The sequence below is a fragment of the Neolamprologus multifasciatus genome, chromosome 19 (assembly GCF_963576455.1).
Source record: "Neolamprologus multifasciatus chromosome 19, fNeoMul1.2, whole genome shotgun sequence".
In the NCBI taxonomy this organism is placed as follows: domain Eukaryota; kingdom Metazoa; phylum Chordata; class Actinopteri; order Cichliformes; family Cichlidae; genus Neolamprologus; species Neolamprologus multifasciatus.
This window is the reverse complement of record NC_140457.1, coordinates 9812268-9834186: the sequence shown is the minus strand read 5'-3', so window position 1 is coordinate 9834186 and position 21919 is coordinate 9812268. Positions and strand designations below refer to the sequence as shown.

Genomic DNA, 21919 nt, shown 5'->3' with positions numbered 1-21919 from the left:
AAATGAGTTGATCAGAGGGATAGCTCAGGGTGAGTGTTTTGGAGACAAAGGAGCTTGGTAGTGTCCAAAGGAAGAATAGCGAAAGACAAAGGATGTAAAAGATGAAGCTCATTGACAGGTGGAAGAGAGGAAGACCACAGAGAAGATTCATGGATGTGGTGAAGGAAGACATGCTGGGGGTTGGGTTGAGATGAGGCAGACCCCTTAAGGGAGCAACTGCTGATTTCCTTGCAATATGATGTTCTTCTAAGAACTCTTAGTTCCTGGCATTTATGTGGATGATTTTCTATCCACCTAAACATTGTTGATAACTTTTTCTTTGTTGGCCATGAGCTGCAACATCACCACCACCCAACTCATACTGTGAGGGTGAATATTTGGTATTTTTTGCTTGATAAATGGCACAAAAATTATGACAGGTATTATTAAAAAGATAATGCATTGCTTGCACTAGCTTTTCAGCCTTTGAAATATTGGGTATATATAAAACAAAAAAATTCATAATGTTGACTAATCTTTTAGTTTTGCATCTAAAGTAGGGTTGCTAGATTATTACAGCTGCAGTACTTTAACACAATTACCCCAATACTGTAGAGGATTTAAGCCATATTTTTTATTTGGTATAGCTCCTTGAGCTTTAATTATAGAGGGTTATTATGGATAGGCCAAGACAGAAGAAGGGTAAAAGATGTGCTGAAAGGCAAAACCAAAGAATTATTGCGAAACAGAATGCGCCACAATAATCACTTTATGTCGAGCGTCTTGCTTTAATATTTACTGGAAGCCAAATCTGACATTGAAATTAAAATTTGAATAATTGCACAGCCCTAGTCTGAAGCATGTTTTGCACACCTTTTGTGGTGCATCTTAGATTAAACAGTTGATTTTCTTACCCTGAGAATTTCTCTGCGTCGCAGATTCTCTGTGCATTTCAAATTCAGGAGTTCCCCAGCCATTTTTCCACTCGATTACTTTCACTTTGCTTGCGTTTACTTCGATGTACGCCGCCAACTATATTAGACCTTGTTACATCCACTACCCATTAGGATCAAGTTGCAACAGTACTGTAAATAATACACTGAGCCACAGTCATACCTGCACATGCCACCGCTCTGTCAGTCCTCTCGTCAGATGTCCTTGTTGTCATTTCAGAGTAGAACAAATGTTTTTCAAAATCAGATTTAGCATATAGCAACATTATAAGAAAATAACTGACATATACCTGCAGCTATCGAAAAATACATTTATTGTCTTGTGAAAGAGGAAACGCAAACACACTGAACTTTTATGTATTTTTATTTTTTATCTTTTGTAGAAAATTGACCGTTAATTGAAATTAGTTAGTAACCCTACTGAATTTTACACTGAACTCCTTTTTGTATTGTACTGCGGGTGTATGCAGCAGTTTATTTGATTACGTCTTAAGCTCTGTTCCAGTTCTGTGTATTGTCTTTGAATTATTATGTTTTTATTCAAATAGCATTCAGTTTCATGTCTTTTTGTTACAATGTTTCCCGTCCCGACATTGTTGGAGATAGCCGACACTTGTTGGATTTGGGCCTCTCTGAAACGGGCCAACTATTCTGTGAATGGAGTCAGGGGAAACCCCCGTAGTTTCAGTGTGGTGACTCACAGCTCCTGGTGTCCTGTGGAATTTGGTCAAGTGCCTATTTGTGGTTAAAAAGGATCTATCTCATAACGTACTTCTGCTTTGATATGTATTTTTTTTTCCCGAGTAGAGCCTATATGTGTGGGATATTTTTAACTGTTAGGTCTTGTGAGTGTGCATCAAAACAGAAATGATGTACAGAAACCTCAATGAGAGAGCTGTAGCTTCAGACTTTCCAGCTCCATTCGTTTTGAAAAGCATCTGAATTCAGTTAATCGGAATGTAAACTAAAAGGAGGGCTGAGAAAGGGGTCTTTTATAATCCCCTAGAGACACTTCTGTACTCCTCTATTCTCTGATAATTATTCTATCCCAAATAAATGAAGTCAAACTTGAGACAGGGGACATCCTGCTTTTGCTGAGTCTCTGTTAAGTCACAGAAGAGGAATGCGTGAAGCGCGATCTGCATTGACTTTTTAACGGTCCTCTCACATTCCTTAATCCGGGGGCAAAGTTTTGTCATCATTACTCATCACTTTTACTATATGCCAGGGTAATTCCATCACTAGCATGTGAACAGGCTTTTGTAAGAAACCAGGTTCATTTTCTATCCACCTCTCTGCTCGTGTTTTCTGCCACAGCTTTTTTTTTTTCTCCTTCTCCTCCAAGACTACTTTGGATACTATAATAGTATCTAAACTGACAGCATTCCTGTGAGAGGGCACGGCCCAAATGACGGCAACTTTTGGGTAGCTGGAGGGTATTTTGGGGGTGGTGGTGTTACCCTCTTTCCATTAGTAGACCTGATGCAGCCACACCTTCTTTGTTGTCAGCATGTAAAATCACACCTTCTGTCAGGCTGGTTGCACCCTCAGGAGTCCCGCTGCAGAGCAAACCTGGGTGAATTGATATATCTGCAGAAAAGAGCTCTAAATCCTTTTCAGTTGAGATGATACTTGTTTAAAAGACTTATTGTCTTGCAGTTAATTTTGTGGAGAGGTATTCGTGTGTTTGATTGCTGATTTTATTTATTTTTTTATAGGAAACTTATGAATCTTGTTGATTTGTGTGCCATAGCCTAATCGCTTGCATGTCTTTTAGATTTGTTTCCAACCTTAAAAGCAGTCATTTTTACTTGTATTTTTCAGTGTATAGATACATAATAGCTGGAGTTGAATATTTAACACTTCATTGTAAATATTTAGTTATGATTATTCTCTTGGAATGGCTAATGCAGAATTATATGGATCTGTAGAGGACTGCAGGCACAATCACATTCCTCAGAGTTGTAATGTTTTTTGCCAGGTGCCATCTACACACCTCCTCTCCTGCTATGATGTCACTCTATAATCTGCTGTGCATGAGCTCATAGTTATCAGTGGTTTTATAGGGTCGACAGAGTTGGCTAGTTTCCCGTAAATGTAGGTACAAAACTAAATTTAGAGAAAGTATAGTTTTTAAGTAAAGTAAGTATGAGTTTAGACATGCATTTGTCTGAGCTCCCTTGAAAGCAGCAAAAAGAGTGTTTTATTAAAACTTGCATTAGGTAACTTTTTCAATATATTAAATGCTTTTTGTTGCCAGTTACTTAAAAGTGAGATGTTTCCTGTGTCTCATTTTCTGCAGAAAGTCATATGATGATTGTGCTTACGCCTGAGTATCAGTGAGCATCACTGGCTAATCATAGCTTAGTCATTTGTGGGCTTCATGTTTAACTCAGGTGAAGGAAAACAAAACTTACGTGGTTTCACATCAGAAGAAGAAGCTTTGTCTAATTAAATGTACAAGTGAGTTGTAATGTTCAAGTTAGTGTTGAATGAAACTGAGCTAGTAGATTTAGTGTGTGGGCTAAAATCTGAATAAACACCTTGTTAAAACCAAGAAAAAATGTTTATTTTCAGCCAGTCGTAACTGTAGGCTGATGTAATTGTGCGTGAGGCCAGCTGAGCTGCATCATACCAGATGTTAACATCACTTTGATATATTAAACATTTGCACTTTACGTCATGTCAACAGTGCCAGAAGCATGTTGTTTTTTTTGTTTTTGTTTTTTTTCTGTCCTACTGAATGAAAAATAATATCACTCCACATTATGGTGAATGACAAATTTTTGCCATGTCTGACACTTATTTGTTTTTCTGTAACTTTCAGGTACAGAAGCAGGTCCACCCAAACCTGACAGCAAAGGAGGATGCCCTCCAGTATATCGAGGAGCTGATCTTGCAGCTTCTCAACATGCTGTGTGTGGCCCAGCCTCGCACTGTGCAAGATGTAGACGTAAGGCCTTTACAATCTCTTGTAGTATTTATTTTCTAAGTAGATATTAATGATGTGTCAAACTGAAAACAAATATGGAAGAACAATAAAACAGATTGTGAGCTAATTTTCCCACTGGGTGTCCCGGCATTTTCCATTTAGGAAATGTATGATTCAACAAAAGCATTTCAAACACACTTACTTTATTCTAATATAAGTTCATCCATCTTAATGTTTGTACTCATATTCTTGATGAGGAAAAGTAACATTTCCTCTTCTCTTAAATCAGGAACGCGTTCAGAAAACCTTCCCCCACCCTATAGATAAGTGGGCAATTGCAGATGCCCAGTCAGCCATTGAGAAACGCAGGAGAAGACACCCCTTACTACTTCCTGTGGATAAAATACATCCATTGCTCAAGGTAAGGATGCTTGACAGCTCGCTGTCCTGTTCATCCTCAGCGCTTTCCTCACTTTTATTTTTCAACCCTTTGAACTGTTATAGTTAATGTCTCATTGTGGGTTTTCCTTTTTTCTTTCAACAGGAGGTTTTGGGCTACAAAGTGGACTACCATGTGTCCCTATACATTGTGGCAGTGCTTGAATACATATCAGCAGATATACTGAAACTGGCAGGAAACTATGTTGGCAACATTCGGCACTTTGAAATCACCCAGCAGGACATCAAAGTGTCCATGTGTGCAGACAAAGTGAGAAGCTAAAGCTGTCAAACGTGATTAGGAGAGAAGAATTTCTTTTGAATGACACTGACTGGTTGTCACTGCTACCTGTTTCCAGGTGTTGATGGACATGTTTGACCAAGAGGAAGATATTGGGTTGATGTCGCAGAGTGCAGAGGAGCCCTTGTCCTCGGGGGAACTCACGTATGATGACCTGGTGAGGCTTGAAATCGCAGAGGAGCGGCAGTACCTGAGAGAGCTGGACCTCATTGTCAAAGTGTTCCGCAGACACTTCCTTCACTCCAAAGTTTTCACAAACGAGGTGAGGAACTTGAATTGAAAGACATGTCAGTATTGCTTATTTCTCAGTTTGACAAAAAAGAATCAGGTTATGACTTATTTAAACATAATGATATATCTAATCACTGACCAGTATTTTATAATACAAAGTAAACTGTTCAGTGAACACGATCAAGTCTTATGCTTAAAAAATGAGTGGTGGGCAAAGCCAGCTTGGAAAACAGTTTTTCAGTCTAATCCAACTTAAGATCATCTAAAGATTACAACTAAAACTCTGTAATCGGCTAACTTGTACTCAGCATCACTAAGCAGTGTAAAATACCTTTTATACCTTTCATCATTTTTTTTCTGCTTTTGTGTTTTTTGGGCTGTCTCTTCTACTAAGGCTTAGTATTGACTATCAATACTGCTTTGCTTACAGTATGACTTTATGTCAAAATGAATAAAGCATCATAATCTAAAAAAAGTATTGTCAGATTTTTCTCAATGCACTGTCCTATAATCGGCAGTCAGTATCAGCATCATACAGAAACATGTCATTATGTTTGGCCTTAAAAGGTTACAGTTCCTCTTCATCACACAAAGCATGACCCATGCTGTCTGACTCATATAGTAAACCTACTTTCAGCTGCTCCCTTATTCACAAGGGATCGTCACAGCGGGTTGATTTGGCAGTTTTAATGTTGGATACCCTTCCTGACACAACCCCAAAGGGATTTGTCTCTCCTCCCTCTTACTCAGTAAACAGCCATTAAATAGCAATTCATATCCTTCTTACAGAAGGCTAACCAAAGGAACTTTAGGTTACTTGCGTAACCACAGTTCTCAGAGTAACATCAGTCAGATGTCTTACTGTGGGATGTGCCTCCCTTCACATTTCTCAGAGGAATTTGCCTCAGTATGCCAATTCTGAATAGCTGGTGACCATGTCAGACTGAACCACCAACCGTTAAGTGGCTTGAACTACTATGCAGTCATTACTCAAGGTAAGCACTTATCATATTTCCCCAACAAGAAGGGCTGAGGCAGCTTACGCATGTTACTCTGAGAACGGAGGTTATGCATGTCATTCTTGGCATTTTCAATGTCTCATTTTAAAGTCTCCAGTTAGCAAGTAGCCCCTTTATCCAAGTGAGGACAGTGATTTGCACTGCTTGGGATACACTCTAAGGAAAGCTGTTCAGTTTAAACAAAAAGTGAGTGGTGAGGACCAGCTTGATGCTGCACAACCTTTTTTTTTTATTTTTTTTGAAAACGCTGCTCAAAGCTCCTGTCCAAAAAAGCATGCAAAATAAAAACAGGAGACTGCATGTTGAACCTTTTGTTTTTCAGATGTTTTTCAGCTGCCAAGATAACAGACAAATGAACCAACAATTTTAGACACAAATGCCAGGTCAGGCTTCAGTGACGCCCTGGATTGTTCAGGGGTAGACTTAGTGTTTGAAGGGGGTACTGACAGGCTTAGACTGTTAACAATGTCTTCAGAGATATGAACTCAACCTTGTGCGCTTTGATCGTCCCTGATAGCGTAGCCACTGTTCTAGAACAGTCTGATGCAGATCTCCATACACAGTGCCTCTGGGTAGCAGATCTAGGCCCAGATTCAGAGAGATCAGGACATGTCGCCCTCAGAAAAGGGAAATGTCTACTACTCCATGGGATCAGCTCATTGAGCAGTAGAAGCCCCATACAGGAAAAAAAACATACTCCTGCCTATGGACAATTACACTATATTGCAGGTTAAAATGAGCTCTAAAGTCAGAATAGGTGAATTATATCATGCCTGGAGAGCAGCACAAGCTACTTGAGGGTGGGTGGTTTGACTTGACATGGTCTTTTTGATCACAAGCCAATCAGCTGAGATAAATGCTTTGAGGAATAGGCAGAAATGTGAATTACACAAACAATGAAAGCACCAGTATACTTTGCTGTACACTTTTCCACATTGGTTGCTTTGCACGATGCTGCAACATCATCACACAGTCGCAGATATGATGTCAATTTTGTCTCGCTCTGCGACAGGGGGTAAGCAGTGAGCATAAAAGCGGCCGGAGAGGCTGAGAAATGAGACATTGAAACATTAAAATTAATCTTAGGAATGAGAAAAGAACTTTGAGTCCAGCATTTTGTCCAAGGATAATTCAACATGCAGAACTAGGGAAGCCTGTAATTGAACCGTTAACCTTCCAGCTAGCAGACAACCCATTCTAACAGGTGTGTTTTTTAAATGCTCTAAATTCCCTAAAAATAAAAAGGAAATGTATAGGTAAGGGAAGGGATTAAACACTGTTTACAGTTTGAGAAGAACTGAGTGGAAAGTCGAGTTTAATGGGTCGCTGTGGCTTTGCATATTTTGGGTTGGGTAATTTGTGGTATCATTTGGGTGAGGAGGATTCAACTTTGTGAGGCCCAGTGGAATGCAGAACATGCAATTATGTTGAGACAGCTTCTGCTTCTACTTCTGACTGTGTTATGTTTTTGCACTCTGGTCAACTGATTTAGCCTCCTTAAAGATGTGTGTCAAAGTGAAACGCACTCAAAATAAGAAGTGTGTGTGTGTGTGTGTGTGTGTGTGTGCGCGCCCCCCCCCAAATAAAGAGAAGTTGACTGGAAAAGGCAGTGGCGGCAGGGTTACATTACATCACAATCGTTCATGTATTTTCAGGGCTGGCGTGGGTAGATGGCTGTGGCTTTTTGGGGTTTTTTTGTGTTCTCTTGTAAACAACTCATCTAAGTTTTAAGTGAGAGACAAAAGGAAGGAGGGCGGAAGTGTGGCCTGTTTGTTTTGGTCTGAGATAAAGGTGCTCTAGTGTGACATCCAGTGGATCTTAATGTCATGCATATCATCTTGTAACTCTATCCTTTTCCCCCTCATGTCCATGTGTTAACAAACTGCATAACTTCGTCATGTGGACTCTCTTTCTGTGCCTTGTACCAGCGTAAAAAGACCTTTCACTCATCTGTGGTTTCAGCATTGGAGGATAAAAATCCTTAGTCACAGCAGTTTAACATAGCTACTCGCTTCACACCACAACAGTGAAACGGGCACTCATGTTGTCCTGTCGTTGCAGGATGTCGAGGTGGTTTTCAGTAACATCCTAGACATCCACGAGTTGACTGTGAAGCTGCTCGGGTTGATTGAGGACGCTGTTGAGATGACTGCTGATGGCAGCCCTCATCCGTTGGTGGGCAGCTGCTTTGAAGATCTGGCGGAGGTATGAAGTCACTCTGATTTTCAAATCTTAAAACACACAAGTTCACAATGCAGCGCCAAATATTGTCTGAGCTTTTACTAGTATGGTTGGGAAATACACAATTTGCAATAAACTGCGTGTGCAATAAACTGTACAAAAAACAGTTTTGGTACTTCTTTGTTTTTGTGTTGGATTGTCATGTGGTTGTTAAAAAAATGTAATGCATGGCTTGAATTTATTAGATTTGTTGGAAATCCGTTCATTCTAAACCAGCATGTCAGCATGAGTGCATCATTCTTGTTTTAGGAAAATATAGAAACAAAAATAATTCTTAGTTTTTGAGAGATTCTTTCTATGACGGATAATTAACAGCAAACTACTCAAGTCAATCCAGGATTTACTGCAGAAAGAGAAAAAGTTTGTAATTAAATGAAGTTTCTTCATTTGATTGCTCAAAAAATTGTCATTATTATTTAAGTCAGAATCATAGACCAACAAAATCTAACTAATAAGACAAAATTAGTTTTTATGCTTTATTCGATCACAATCTGTGCTAACGACGTCTTGAAAAGCTACTTTAGCCAGTGGTTATAAAGGTATTTCTCCATATGAATAAAGAAAACGAAGTTTGGTTAATGGCAAAAACTGCTTTCTCAGGAAAGCAACTTTCAAGTTGGTTTCTTGAGAAAGAAACTTTTAAATTGTGTTCTTGAGAAAGCAACTTGAAGGTTTGTTTACCACAACACTTCTGGTACCCACAGTGTTATGACTAAAAAAAAAAACGCACACTAACACAAAAACAACATCCAGCCATTGTAAAATATGGTGGAGGTAGAATCAACATTCGGGCTGCTCTGTTACTTTAGGGCTTGTATATCTTGCAGTTGTTGATCAGAATAATGGATTCAAAAGGATACGAGGAATTTCCAAGGAGGACATTAGGACAGCAGTTTAGGAGACTGTTAACGAAAACGCATAAAATAAACAACAAAATGGGTGAAAAGAAGGTTAATTACTGAGGATCTTTTCTAAGAACATTCCAATGAAACCCATCTGTTTCTATAAAAACACTTATTACTGTAAGTCATTACTTGATTAACTACTTTGTGTAACTTGTGGTTATAATGGAGACGGCGCTGATGACTCAGATATGACACTGTCTTTCTGTGATGTTTTCTTAAGAATTCTTGTATTATTCTGCATGTGTGTGCAGGAGCAGGCCTTCGATCCCTACGAGACTTTGTCTCAAGACATCCTCGGCGGGGAATTTCATTCACATTTCAACAGCTTGATGGCACGACCAACAGTTGGCCTCTACTTCCAGGTAAGAGATTTCATAAGAGTTTGGAAAGGTGATGCTCAGGTCTCTACATTTGTTTGGTTTAAAAACATACTGTCATATTTATACAACCGCACATCCACAATTCAAAAGATGGGCCCATTGGACTGTTTCATGAAAATATTAGCTCATTTTGAATTTAATGGCAGCCACATGAATCAAAAGCTGGGACGGGTGTGAAAAAGGGACGGAAATGTAATCGGTGCTGAAAAGAAAACAGCTGAAATTACATTTTGCAACTGGCAACAAGTGAATAAAATGATCGGGTATTAAAAAATCTGTATTGACAAATCGTGGAACAACTTCAGAACAATGTGCCTCAAAATTTTACATTTTTAAGTTTCTTTTGGGGGGAAACTTGGATCCTGTCTCTTCCACTCTAAAGCATTAGAGGAGCTTCTGACTTGACATCAGGGCTCAGTTCAAAAGGTGTCATCTCTGATAACATGTGGGGCGCATTAGTGACTATGGATTCGGCAGTTGGCACATCTGGAAAGGGGGCATAAGCCCTAAAAAGTATATACAAGTTTTAGAGCAACATATGCTTCCGTATAGACATTGTCTTTTTCAGGGAAGGCCTTTAATATTTCAGCAATGCCACACGCTAGATCTACTGTAATGGCATAGCTTCATAGAAGAGTCCAGGTGCTGGAATCCTCTACAGGCAGAAATGGGACAACAAGTCAATGAGATTTGCAAATCATTGCATTCTTTTATTTGCCATTTACAAAGCGTCCTTACTTTTTGGAACTTGGGTAACAGTGTGCATTCGAGTTTTATTTACTTTGACTTTGTATTATCATGCACTAGGTATGAGAATTAACGGTTACAGCTGTTACAACTGAGAATCAGTTCTTCTTTCTATCAGTGCCAAAAATAAACTTTACAGACTGAAAAATGCTGTAAAATAAAAAAGGGAAAATCTGTATTTTTTATTTTTATTTTTTTTTTTTATATATATGAAGGTGTAAGTAGGTCATTTTGAGTTTATACCCAGCAAACATTGTTTCAGTATTTGTTCCTGTTCTGCTTTGAAGTCAACCTGCATGCCGGGTGGAATTCCTCTTAATATCGCCGAGTGCATGTCATGACATATCCAGCGTCCTGTGTACAGTTTATTCGCTGCTGCTGCATTGTTTTATTTGGACATTCCTCACAAGAATAGCATTGAATTATGCTCAGTGGGGTGCAGTTTGGCAGCCTTTGAAGATTAAATATTTTCTGGTGTTTTCTCAGGCCAAAGCCCAGTGAGGTGGAGTGTTCACATGATGCAGCATCAGAGCTCCAGAGTCACTGTAACACCACTTGCAGAATGAGACTGTTTTCTGTTCTTCTTTTTTAAGCTTTTCAAAACGAGTGTCTAATTTTGTTCAAGTCAAATTTCTGTTTGTTACGAATCATCTACCTTTAGGCCTCATTTGTATCTTGTTGGCAGTGAGGAAACCAAGTCTGGCTGAGTGAGTGCCCTGCAGCCTTGCCTGTACCTCATTTTGAGGCCTTGCTGTGTTTATTCGTGAACCGCTAGACTAACCCCAGTTAGAGTGCTGGCACAGTCTTCTGATTATTCACACCTAGTGTTTATTTCCATATACTCATTGTATGAGAGTGAGGGAAAGGGCACCAGAGTTAAAAATACAGCTTTATTTGTGCACCATATTGATAACACTTTTTTTTTTTAAACAAAGAACTGTTTTGTTTCACAAGCTAAAGCAGCAGCACATAAGTAAAAATAGTGTCTTTGCTTGAGTGTATATATTGATTTATATATGTAAGAACGTATCAGTCAATTAATCAGTGCAGTCAACAGAAAATAGCAATTAAGATTCATAATCTAAGGGGTTCAGTTTCAGCTTCTCCATTAGAAGGAGGTCTTCTGAAATAGTTCTCCAGGCTTCTTGAAGAAGCCCTTCTTTGGATGTTGGCTGTCAAGATGATCCCACGCTGCTTCATTCAGTCCAGGCTCTGGGGTTGTAGTGATGGTGTGTTTGGGATCATTCGCATTGCTGAAAAACACAGATCACACTTTCTGGAAAGCATTGTGTGGTGTAGCAAAATCTGATGCTACGTTTCTCTGTCCTGCCCACCTCCATGTGTTTGTTACTCCATCATATTGCCACTTATTTTCAATCCAGTGGCACCCACCCTTCCTCTGAGACCATTTCTGATGAGGCTTCAGTGAACAGTAGATGAATCTCTCAGGTTCTTTATCAGGGCTTTTTTATTTTTTAATTAATTTTATTTAAGGACATGACTTTCAGGTGGTGTTCATCTGCTGTAGATAGTGATGTTGACACCATGAGACTTCTTCTCTTGTCACCTTACTTGTCCAGTTTCTTCAAAATTTATAATGGCACACTGCCACAGCACTGTTTTCTGCTAATAGCTCTTTGGGAATCACATTGTTGTTTGAGCAAAAATACTGTTAGAAACTGGAACAAATGATGTGTTTTTGTGATTCGCTCCTAGTAAAAAATTACATAAAGAATTCTGTTATGTGTATACACAACACTGTTTCATCCCTTGAGTTATCCCTTGAGCCTTTTTTGGGCTATTTGAATTATATCTCGGTGTTAAGCAGCTTAACAAAAATAAAAATCCTCTTAAAAAAAAAAAGAACTAGACTGAATGCAGGTGAAAAAGCAGCCAATGTCCAAAGAAAGACTTTGAGAGACCTTCAGAAATCCTGGAGAACAATTCATAAAGACCACTTTGGAAGTAAAATTTAAGGAAATGATATATGGCTGTGCCTTTTCGTTAACCCAGCAGCTAAGACATTCAGCTCTTACGGCATCTGATGGAAAGAGATCTTGCAAATCCACTTTGCTCGAGTGCACAATCGGAGATGTGTGTGCGTGCGCACGTGTACATGTATACGTGTTGATCATCAGTTGTCCTAACAGGAGATGGTGTAATGGTGTTTCTCTGCCAACCAGTGACTCATCTCATCTTCTTTCTACCTTCTTTATCCAGCACGCTCAGTTATGTGGACACTTGTATCTAGAACACCTGGATGAAACCTGGCACACGTTCCAGTCAAACCTGTGGCAGTGGCCACATTGGTTCTCCTCTTCAGCTTTTGTCTCAAAGCATGTGCTTCATCTTTCTTTTTCCACCCTTCTTGACTTTCTGCCCCTCCTCTCTGTCAGACAGATGCGTCTGTCGAGCACTCAGCCCCTGCACTCTGCAGCGTCTGCTATTGTGGGTAAATTACATCGCCTTTTAAAAATAGAACAGCCAGCCACACTGCAGGACTTTTTTTTTTCTCCTGGTGAAAAGGAGGGTCGGGGGCCAAAAGCAAAAATGATGCATATCCCTTTAGAGATGTATGATAAGTTTAAATTCTGATTAGAAATGGAAAGACAGTTTTGTTTTCTTTAAAGACTCTTAAGATCAATAGTCTCACCAAGTTGTCGAATCTTCGCTGAAAGCATCTAGATCAGGGCTAGCATACCATTTATCTGTGAGGTTTCTGTTGTGTATGAAAATTCTTGTTTCACACTGGGTTTGTGATACCTGCATAGCTGCATTGCTTCAGTGGAAAGCAGGATCCTGTGGCATGTAAGCGCCTTTTCCAGATTTCTGATGACATCAGATTTACAGAAGAAGTTACAAAATAGTCAGTAAATCATAAAGTCCATTTCTCTCTATTGTTTTTTCTTTTATATTTGTGTGATTGCACCCACTCTGGACAGAAATAAGTCGACTACATGCTCATGAATTGGGTGACAAACATGAATATAAATACATGGATTCCTTAGGTTCCCTGTAAGCGTTATATCTTAAAACTATGATACGTCTGAAAACGGTGACAAAAAGCACGTGTACACTTTGTGAATCTGCAGGATGCTGACGTATCAATAACACGATCTAAACTTGGATCATTGTTCCCTTGCTGTCCATCTGGGTGCATCAGGCAGCTGATGGCTTTCTCTAATGCACACGATCCCCCTCCCCCCAGACTTCTTCCCTGCATGCAGAGACTGTGGTCGCTGCAGAGGAGTCTGAGTACGAACGTATTGATTCTGAGTCGGCTATCTGGGGAACAGGAGCTTTAAAAGGATACTGTGACACCCCTCCCTTACTAGTTACCTCTGCCTTACTTGATCAACTGCTTCTCGCTCCCCCTGGTCCCCCCTGTACCCTCTCATCTGGGCTGATTTCACATTAACAGACTGGGATGTACCCATTTTATCTGTCTTTGCTGGCCGACTGTGCGTTTTGTACAATATTTTTAGTCAGGGCCGACATTTTAGTCTTTTTTTTTTTTATGGTCAATTTTTGTCATTCATTTATCGTTTGAGTTGAATACATGACTGCAACCATACACTTGTACACTGGCTTATCCTGGAGGCATGAAAGGCGAGCTTTAGACAGGTCTAAACACATCCAGCATAAACACTCAACTTTCAGTTTCACTTTAAAATAACTTCTCTGTGACTCGCATATAAATAAATGCATATTGCATTTCTAAATGTGTTTTTTTTTGTTTTTGTTTTTTTTTCTGGATGGGGAAATGTTTTTGTTTTGAAACAGATTTACTGAGTTAAATGCTGTTTAGGGGGGAAAAAGACTCTTTTTGTATTGAGGTGGAAAATCTTCTGTTATGTTGGTTGGTCAAATCTGTTCATAGTGTTCTTATTATTAATTTTTCTCTTTCTGTTTCTGCAGTCAGTTACAGAAGGCTTTAAAGAAGCTGTGCAATATATCCTTCCCCAGCTGATGATGGTCCCAGTGTACCACTGTATGCACTACTTTGAGCTACTGCAGGTTTGTCCTAATGTTTACTACTTCTCTCTTTTTTTTTCTTTCAAATTGACTGCCCATCACAACCCTGATTTATTGTTAACGATGCACACAATTGATGGATGTTGGGGTTTACAGATATGTGACCACTGACCACATGATATTATCATATTTACTTTTTTTTTTTTAATTGTCCTCACCATAGGCTTTCTGTAAATCATCCATTGACCCATTGACTGAGAACATTCCCAATATTGATTGATTATCATATTTCTGCAGGATGATATAAAACCCCAAAATAAAACCTTTTTTTTTTTTTTTTTTAAAGTAAACTTAAATTTTTCTATGGAAGCAAGCGAGAATCCTGTGACAGCCTGATACCTGAACTCACATAGTGATGAATTTGAACATATACAAGTCTTTCTGAGGAAGGCCAAAGGTATTTTGAAGTTGGGCAAACATCTTAAGCATGTAGTTTTTATCAAACAGGCCTGCTATTATTATTTTGATACCTCTTCTGTGCCAGGATCCAAATACAACCACATTCATGGCAGGGAGGAAATCTCTATTGTTGAAAAACAGTGTAATGTAGGTAAATGAATTCTTCCTCAAATACAGTTGTTTATATCTCGCCAGCTTTTCATTGTATTTTGAAGAATTGGATTGTCTTTTGTTTTTGTGCGAGATTTATTTTTGCATGTCTCCTACTAAATCAAAGGGATTACATCCCAGTTTTGCAAAAGGAGTTCCATCACCTTTAAGATAATAGTAAAGCCTCTTCATCTTTATTAGACTTATTCTACCCATCCATGAAATTGGCGGAATCATCCATCTTGCAAGGTCTTTATTTATTTCTTTTTGTACTGTGGTCAAATTGTGTCTCAAGAGGTACCTAACATTAGGCTTTATATCGATCCCTAGATATAAAAATCCCAAGTCAGACCAGGAGAAAGGGGAAATGGATGAATATGAAGTTTTGCTATCAAAACCAGCTGGCATTGCTCTTGCTTTATCAAAATTAATATTATAGCCAGGGAGAGATCCCAAATTTTGAATGACTGACGTTAACATGGGAGTAGATTTTTTTCCAATTTTGAGATGAAGAGAAGCATATCATCGGCTTGCAAAACTATTGTAGGGAACTGAATCTATTTAAAGTCCTTTTATACTATGATACGGTCTCCTTGTCAGTTATATCTCTCCAGTGCATATTCTGAAGCGCTAGAGCCATTTAAAAGGACACAGGCGCTAGGTAAAAGATGGATAAGTTTGACAAAATTACAAAGCCTTCTCTGCATTCAAGGAAATAATACTCCCCTGCAGCTTGTTAACTATAGAATACTGCATAATATGAAGTAATTTTAATGTTTTGAAGTGGTGTTTTGTTTGCATTTTTGACACGTGACAACCATGACGACAGTGTAGGGTTTGGTGAATAAAGCCTCGGTCATGGGCATATGGGGGGAAAAAGATTAGTTTACAGAAAGTTTGGCGAGTGGTTGCTGGAGGTTAATGGCAGTCACTAGGAAATCGATTGCTAAAGACTCAGTCGCATTAACCTAGAGGCTGCTGATCCCTTGGTAACCACTGGTCACTTTGGAAAAAATAGTATTCCCCATTCAGCTGGCAAAAGCCTTGTTGCTTTGGGCACAATCAACTCTAGTTGCCTGCAAACACTCGTCCACCCCTCTTCGAGTGGTAGTGAAATGGTAATAATGGTAACAAACCACAAATTCAGACCTTTTTACTTTAAATGAATTTTTTTTTCAGTTCAGTTTTATTTAAATAGCACAAAATCGGAACAACAGCTGCCTCACAGTGCTTTTATTGTAAAGACCATACAATAATACAAAGAAAACGCCAACCATCAAACACTTGGCGACAGTGGGAAGGAAAAACCTCCTTTTCACATTAAGTAACCTCTGGCAGAACCAGGCTCAGGGCAGGGTAGCCATTTGCCGCCACCTGTTGGCGTGATGGAAGGAAAAGGCAATAAAAGACACACTTATCACATCCAACATGGTGCATAACTTTTGAGCAATGTTCACATGGTGTCACGAGAGAAAGCTCTCTGTCCTGTGGCACCATCATCATGCCAGAGTGATGTAATAACTGAGCCTGATGCTCCAGGAACACACAGCCGTTAGATTGAGATCGTCCAAAAATTAATATAAGATGTAACGCATCAAATACTATTTTAATTGTATTTAACACAGGCTTTCTGTAGGACTTTAAAATAATGTAATCAACTCCATTAAGTGTCCCAGTAAGCCATTCATACATCATATGAACAAGCCTTTGTTGCCATTATCAGCTACACCTGCACTTTATCTTGTTAAAACAGAAGACGTTGATATTATGTAATCGTGAATATTTCTGATGCGTTTTACAGCAACTTCAAGAGCGCAGTGAAGACCTAGATGACAGAGAATGTCTGAAACAGGCGCTTACAGCTCTGCTTAACCTTCAATCTAGCATGGAGCGAATTTATGCCAAACACCAGCCTCGACGTAAACCTGGGTATGTCTCCTTACTATTAATAAGCAATAAAGACTTATGTTTGTCTACTTATATTTCAGTGGTTCAGCATTTAAAAACTTGTGCACTAAGCTTTGGGGTTTTCTGACCAAACTTTATTCCTCCCTCACAGTGAGCCAATGTATCGTCTGTATAGCAGGCAGATTCGTAGCAAACAGCTAGCCATCAAACGCATGAACGAGATCCAGAAAAGCATCGACGGCTGGGAGGGGAAAGACATCGGTCAGTGCTGCAGCGAGTTCATCTTGGAGGGCCCGCTTATACGTGCAGGTGCTAAACACGAGAGACACAACTTCCTTTTTGATGGCCTGATGATCAGCTGTAAGGCCAATCAGAGTTCACGGCTCCCGGGAGCGGGTAGCGGGGCGGAGTTCCGTCTGAAAGAGAAGTTTGTTCTGAGGAAGGTCAGCATTACGGACCGCGAGGACTCGCCAGAGCTGCGGAACGCCTTTGAACTGGTAGCCAAAGATGATACCCGTGCCGTATTCTGTGCTCGGACAGCAGAGGAGAAGGAAGCGTGGATGGCAGCGCTGGTGACTCTGCAATACCGGTCTACTTTAGATCGCATGTTGGACACGGAGCTGCAGCAAGAGGAGCAGGCACAGCCTCTAAGACTACCCTCTCCAGAGGTGTACCGTTTTGCGGTGCAGGACTCTGAGGAGAATATAGTGTTTGAGGACAAAGTGCAGAGCAAAACAGGAATCCCCATCATTAAAGCCGGCACAGTGGACAAGCTCATAGAGAGGCTCACATACCATATGTATGCTGGTAAGCTGCTGCATAAGCTTCGCTAGTGGCAATGAATATTTTAATTTCCTTTATGTTTATCATCTGTTTGATCTTTTTCTAGATCCCAATTTCGTTCGCACATTTCTTACCACATACCGATCATTCTGCAAGCCGCACGAGTTTCTCACCCTGCTGATAGACAGGTTCAGTCTTTTCCGTGACTACAGTAATTCTTTTGCTATAATTCGTAATTTTGCACAACTGTAACTGACGTCAGGGTACACCTGATCATTTCTTTTCTCAGGCTTACGATTCCTGATCCAGAACCAACAGACGAAGACAGACAGATACTGATGACCAATGATCATCCGATGGTAGCCCAGCTCCAAAGGTTCCGAAAGGAATACGTACAGCCGGTCCAACTCAGGTGAAAAATTTGCTCATGTGCAAGTTAATTGTGTATTTGAGTGAAAGTAGAAAGACGGGGAACACTAACAGTGAAAGAAATAATATACTGTTCAAAAGTCTTGAGTCAATACTCATTTTAAACACTGAAATACTGTATGTAAGGCAAAAAGCAGCGTTTTTGGTTTGTTTTGTTATTTTTAACCCCTCGGCCGTAAAAGACTGATATGGTATTGTCGTCACCGGCCGGGCACATGGGAGGGCAGGCGATGTGGACGCCTGAGTTTGTGAATGCGATAACTCGAGAACAAGGCGACATAGGAGCTTCAAATTGATCCCATAAGGGTATCTACTAAAAATCTCAGATGAGTTTGAAGCTCAGTGACCTCAACCTCAAGAACGAGGTCAAAGGTCAAGTTTTCTGAAAATCTTGTGAATGCCATGGCACACGAAGGAAGTCATCTACGACTTTCAAATTGACACCCAAGGTCTGTCTCCTAATAATCTCAGATGGTTTTTAATGTTAGTGGCCTCGATGTAAAGGTCAAAGGTCAGAAGTCAAATTTTTTGAAAATCTTGTGAATGCAGTCAAGGTTGGGCAATGGCAAGTGACATCGTAAGATGAACTTCATGTATGGGTCATTTTAAATTCAAGTGCTATTTGTTTTACTAAGCTCCAAAACACAACTTTCAGTTTAATACACAGCTGAACAACCTGCATTTTTAGATAAACATCACTCAAATTTGTAGAAAGCTTATTCTACTTGTTATTTAAGTGCTTTCTTGTGTCTGTCCCCCTGTTAAGGCAAAAATGTTCTCACCATGTCACAGAATTACTTTTGTATTTGACTGTGTATCCTTATAAGGAGCAGCAGAGTCTGACCTAATCTTGTAAGTCCCCTTTTAAAAAAGAGGGAGCACCTTAGTGTCAGACATGCTCCTGTAAATTCTGTGAATGTTAGTCACAGAAACGATGACAAAACGAGTGGACCTTATAAACTAGGTAAAGTCCTGTACTGCTATTATATTACATTCTGAGGAAGAGCTTAAAATCTTTGAAGTGTCTGTCTTAAACAAAGCCTTCAGGATGTTTTAGAGTGTACATGCAGGACAAAAGTATGTGTGGTCTGTTGTTCAGTAAGCACTTAAATGTGGTCAGACTGTGTATTTTAACACTGGCACTTCAGAAGGTGTCCCTCTTTCGACATTTGCTTTTCCCTTTTAAAGCATGTCTCTGTGAACTATTTGGTAATCTTATGTATTTCTTTGACATACCAAATATAATTGTTAATGTCAACAAACGGTAGAAATATCTTCCCATGTATATGTACTTTGCAAACTGTGTTCATTGTGTCGTAATAAATCTGTGAAGCTCTAATAATAAATTAACTCAACTACCTTTTTCACCTCGCAGGGTTCTCAATGTTTTCCGTCAGTGGGTTGAACATCATTTCTACGACTTCGAGAACGACGCAGAGCTTAGAAGTCGACTAGAAGAATACTTCACCACCAAAATTCAACTGCGAGGTCAGTCACAAACACAAACGGCTGCTTCCATAAATAAACATTTGACACAACATGGGAAAAGCCGTCCTACAGCTGAACTTTGCAATATTTCCAGCGTTTATCTATTAAAGCTACGTCCAAAAGGGTGTTTATTGAGCCACCTCTAATGCGTGAATTGCAAATAAACAGCAAGCAATGTTATTTTATCGAAATCCTCGTGTGCCATATATTGGTACGTCAAAATCCTACGGCGACCATATACGACAAGGTTCGATATCATGTCCTGGGTTCTATTGCAACCCATGGCTCTCCCCCTGCTCTCTACCCTTTTTGCTGTCTGAAACATGTACTGTCCAATCAAAGAAGGCAAAAATGCCCCCAAAAATAATGTTTAAAAAAAATCTAATTGCTGTTCATAAGCTCTTGTCCTAAGTTGAGGTATATTTTGGTAAAATCTCACTTTGACTCTGATATTCTGAAATTACGTCCCCCTGTTAAATGATCTCGTCACTTCTTTCATTTTTAGTTATTTTTGTGTGCGTATAAAGATATTAACCTATATCCATATGCAGGAAAAGAAAGGGTTCAGACACTATATTGCAGCTATAAATAATTTGTCTGTACGGGATCATTATCAGGCAAATTGCTGACTTTCTTTTCCTGTCTTCTGACTTAAAATATAGTCTTTTTGTTTGCCTTAAAAAGACCACATCACTAATGTGTACAGATTTGTCCAACTACTGTCTGTTTGGATCTGAGCAAAGCCTCAGTGGGCTTCTTGATGTAGTCTCTAGTGTAGTTTTACCTGTGAAACATGAGTACAGTGACACACCAGTGGTTAATGGATGATTGTTTTTAATGTTTTTTTTTTTTTTTTTTTCAGGCAAGTCCATGAGAAAGTGGGTGGAGTCCATCAATAAGATCATCAGGAGAAAGATGCAGCCTCAGACAAACGGCGTCAGTCCCAGCATCACATTTGAGAGCTCGCCTCCTCCCATCGAGTGGCACATCTGCAGAAGCGGCCAACTGGAGTTGTTTGACCTCATGACCCTTCACCCCATAGAGATTGCACGTCAGCTGACACTGATCGAGTCTGAGCTGTACAGGTCAGTCACTCATAGGCATAGAAGTGGAAGGTTGAAGTCAGAAAATACGTGTAGCAATCGGCTTCTTTACATAAAGAAATAAAATTCTGCTTCCACAGAGCTGTTCGGCCCTCCGAGCTGGTCGGCAGCGTCTGGACCAAAGAGGACAAAGAGAAGCACTCTCCAAACTTGCTCCGCATGATTCGCCACACTACCAACCTTACTCTGTGGTTCGAGAAGTGAGTCACTTTGCTTATAAGAAAATCCACCGTTAATTTTTCAGGTCCCGTTTCCTCTAACGATGTTTCTTGGATGTGTTTGCGTGTTTCAGGTGTATTGTGGAGACAATGAACTTGGAAGAGAGGGTGGCGGTGTTCACACGGGTCATAGAGATTCTGCAGGTTTTCCAGGAGCTCAATAACTTCAACGGTGTGCTGGAGGTGCTCAGCGCTATCAACTCTGTTGCAGTCTACAGACTCGATCACACCTATGAGGTGAGTGAGATATGAGGAGAAAAACAGGACTACACAAATTAAAGCAGAAGTCGTTTGCTTCAGAGGAGCCAGACTTTTTCCTTTTTTTAAGTGGTCTTAAGTGAAAATGAGTGAAAGCCTGGGGAATCGTTCAAGGGATGAACCAGTGCTATGTCAGCACATTGTGGACAACTTACCATAAAAATGCTAAAGATTACAAAGTTTGACAAGGATAAAATAATATTTTTGCTCCAACAAAATGATTTCCAAACAGATATCAGCCAATAACTCGGCATATCTTGGCATCTCAGTACTGTGTACTTCCAAAAAAATAAAATGTCTAGGGAACTGAACAAGTGGAGAAGGAGAGAAGAAAAGCATCTGCTGATGATGATGATGTATGCTAAATTACACCAGAACTGGACTGAGAATCAGTAGCAGCAGCTCTGTTGGAGTGATGAATCCATCTTTGACTTGTTTGGTTGAAATCAGAGGTCGAGAAAGTAACAACAGTGTCTGCAGCCAGCCTTTAAAACACAGTGGAGGAGAACTTGACTAAGAAATATTGATGTTCTAGCTTGTTAAAAACTGTTTGCCTTTATACACAGTCTTGCCAGGTGTTCGCATGTGTTTCAATAAATTCCTTTGCCTTTTTTTTCTAATAGCAAAGTAGGAAAAACAAAAATGAGGGAGGGCTCAAGGCCTTTGCACATTTCTGTGTTTGTGTGTCTACATGCAATGTTTGGCGTTGATTTTGGCATTTACGCTGTAAGGCTGAAGTGGTGATCAGACTACAGTCTGAGTTCTTCTCCCTCACTTCTGCAGGCAGTACCAGAGAGGAAAAGGAAGATCCTGGAAGAGGCGGCAGAACTGAGCAAGGACCATTTTAAGAAATACTTGGCTAAACTCAAGTCGATAAACCCACCCTGTGTGCCTTTCTTTGGTAAGTCTTCTACAGCCTTCTGACTGTGCTAGTGAAGGATGGCAGGACAAAAAAAATGTTGACTTAAAGTAGCTGTTGTCTGGGTCCTGGCTGTGCTGTGAGTCACCATTATTTATCAGAA

General features: G+C 39.8%; 1 protein-coding gene across 1 annotated transcript in view; it reads left to right on the top strand.

Annotated features, from left to right (window-relative positions):
• Positions 1–21919, top strand: part of sos2 (son of sevenless homolog 2 (Drosophila)) — a 38306-nt gene that overhangs the window by 11209 nt on the left and 5178 nt on the right. The window contains exons 2-17 of the mRNA XM_085142581.1: positions 3760–3885; positions 4154–4285; positions 4409–4573; positions 4662–4865; positions 7915–8058; positions 9251–9361; positions 14045–14143; positions 16512–16639; positions 16770–17425; positions 17508–17589; positions 17691–17813; positions 19206–19318; positions 20181–20403; positions 20502–20621; positions 20714–20876; positions 21681–21798. Of these exons, the coding sequence (XP_084998707.1) occupies positions 3760–3885; positions 4154–4285; positions 4409–4573; positions 4662–4865; positions 7915–8058; positions 9251–9361; positions 14045–14143; positions 16512–16639; positions 16770–17425; positions 17508–17589; positions 17691–17813; positions 19206–19318; positions 20181–20403; positions 20502–20621; positions 20714–20876; positions 21681–21798 (2707 nt within the window). The remainder of the gene's footprint in view (positions 1–3759; positions 3886–4153; positions 4286–4408; positions 4574–4661; positions 4866–7914; positions 8059–9250; positions 9362–14044; positions 14144–16511; positions 16640–16769; positions 17426–17507; positions 17590–17690; positions 17814–19205; positions 19319–20180; positions 20404–20501; positions 20622–20713; positions 20877–21680; positions 21799–21919) is intronic.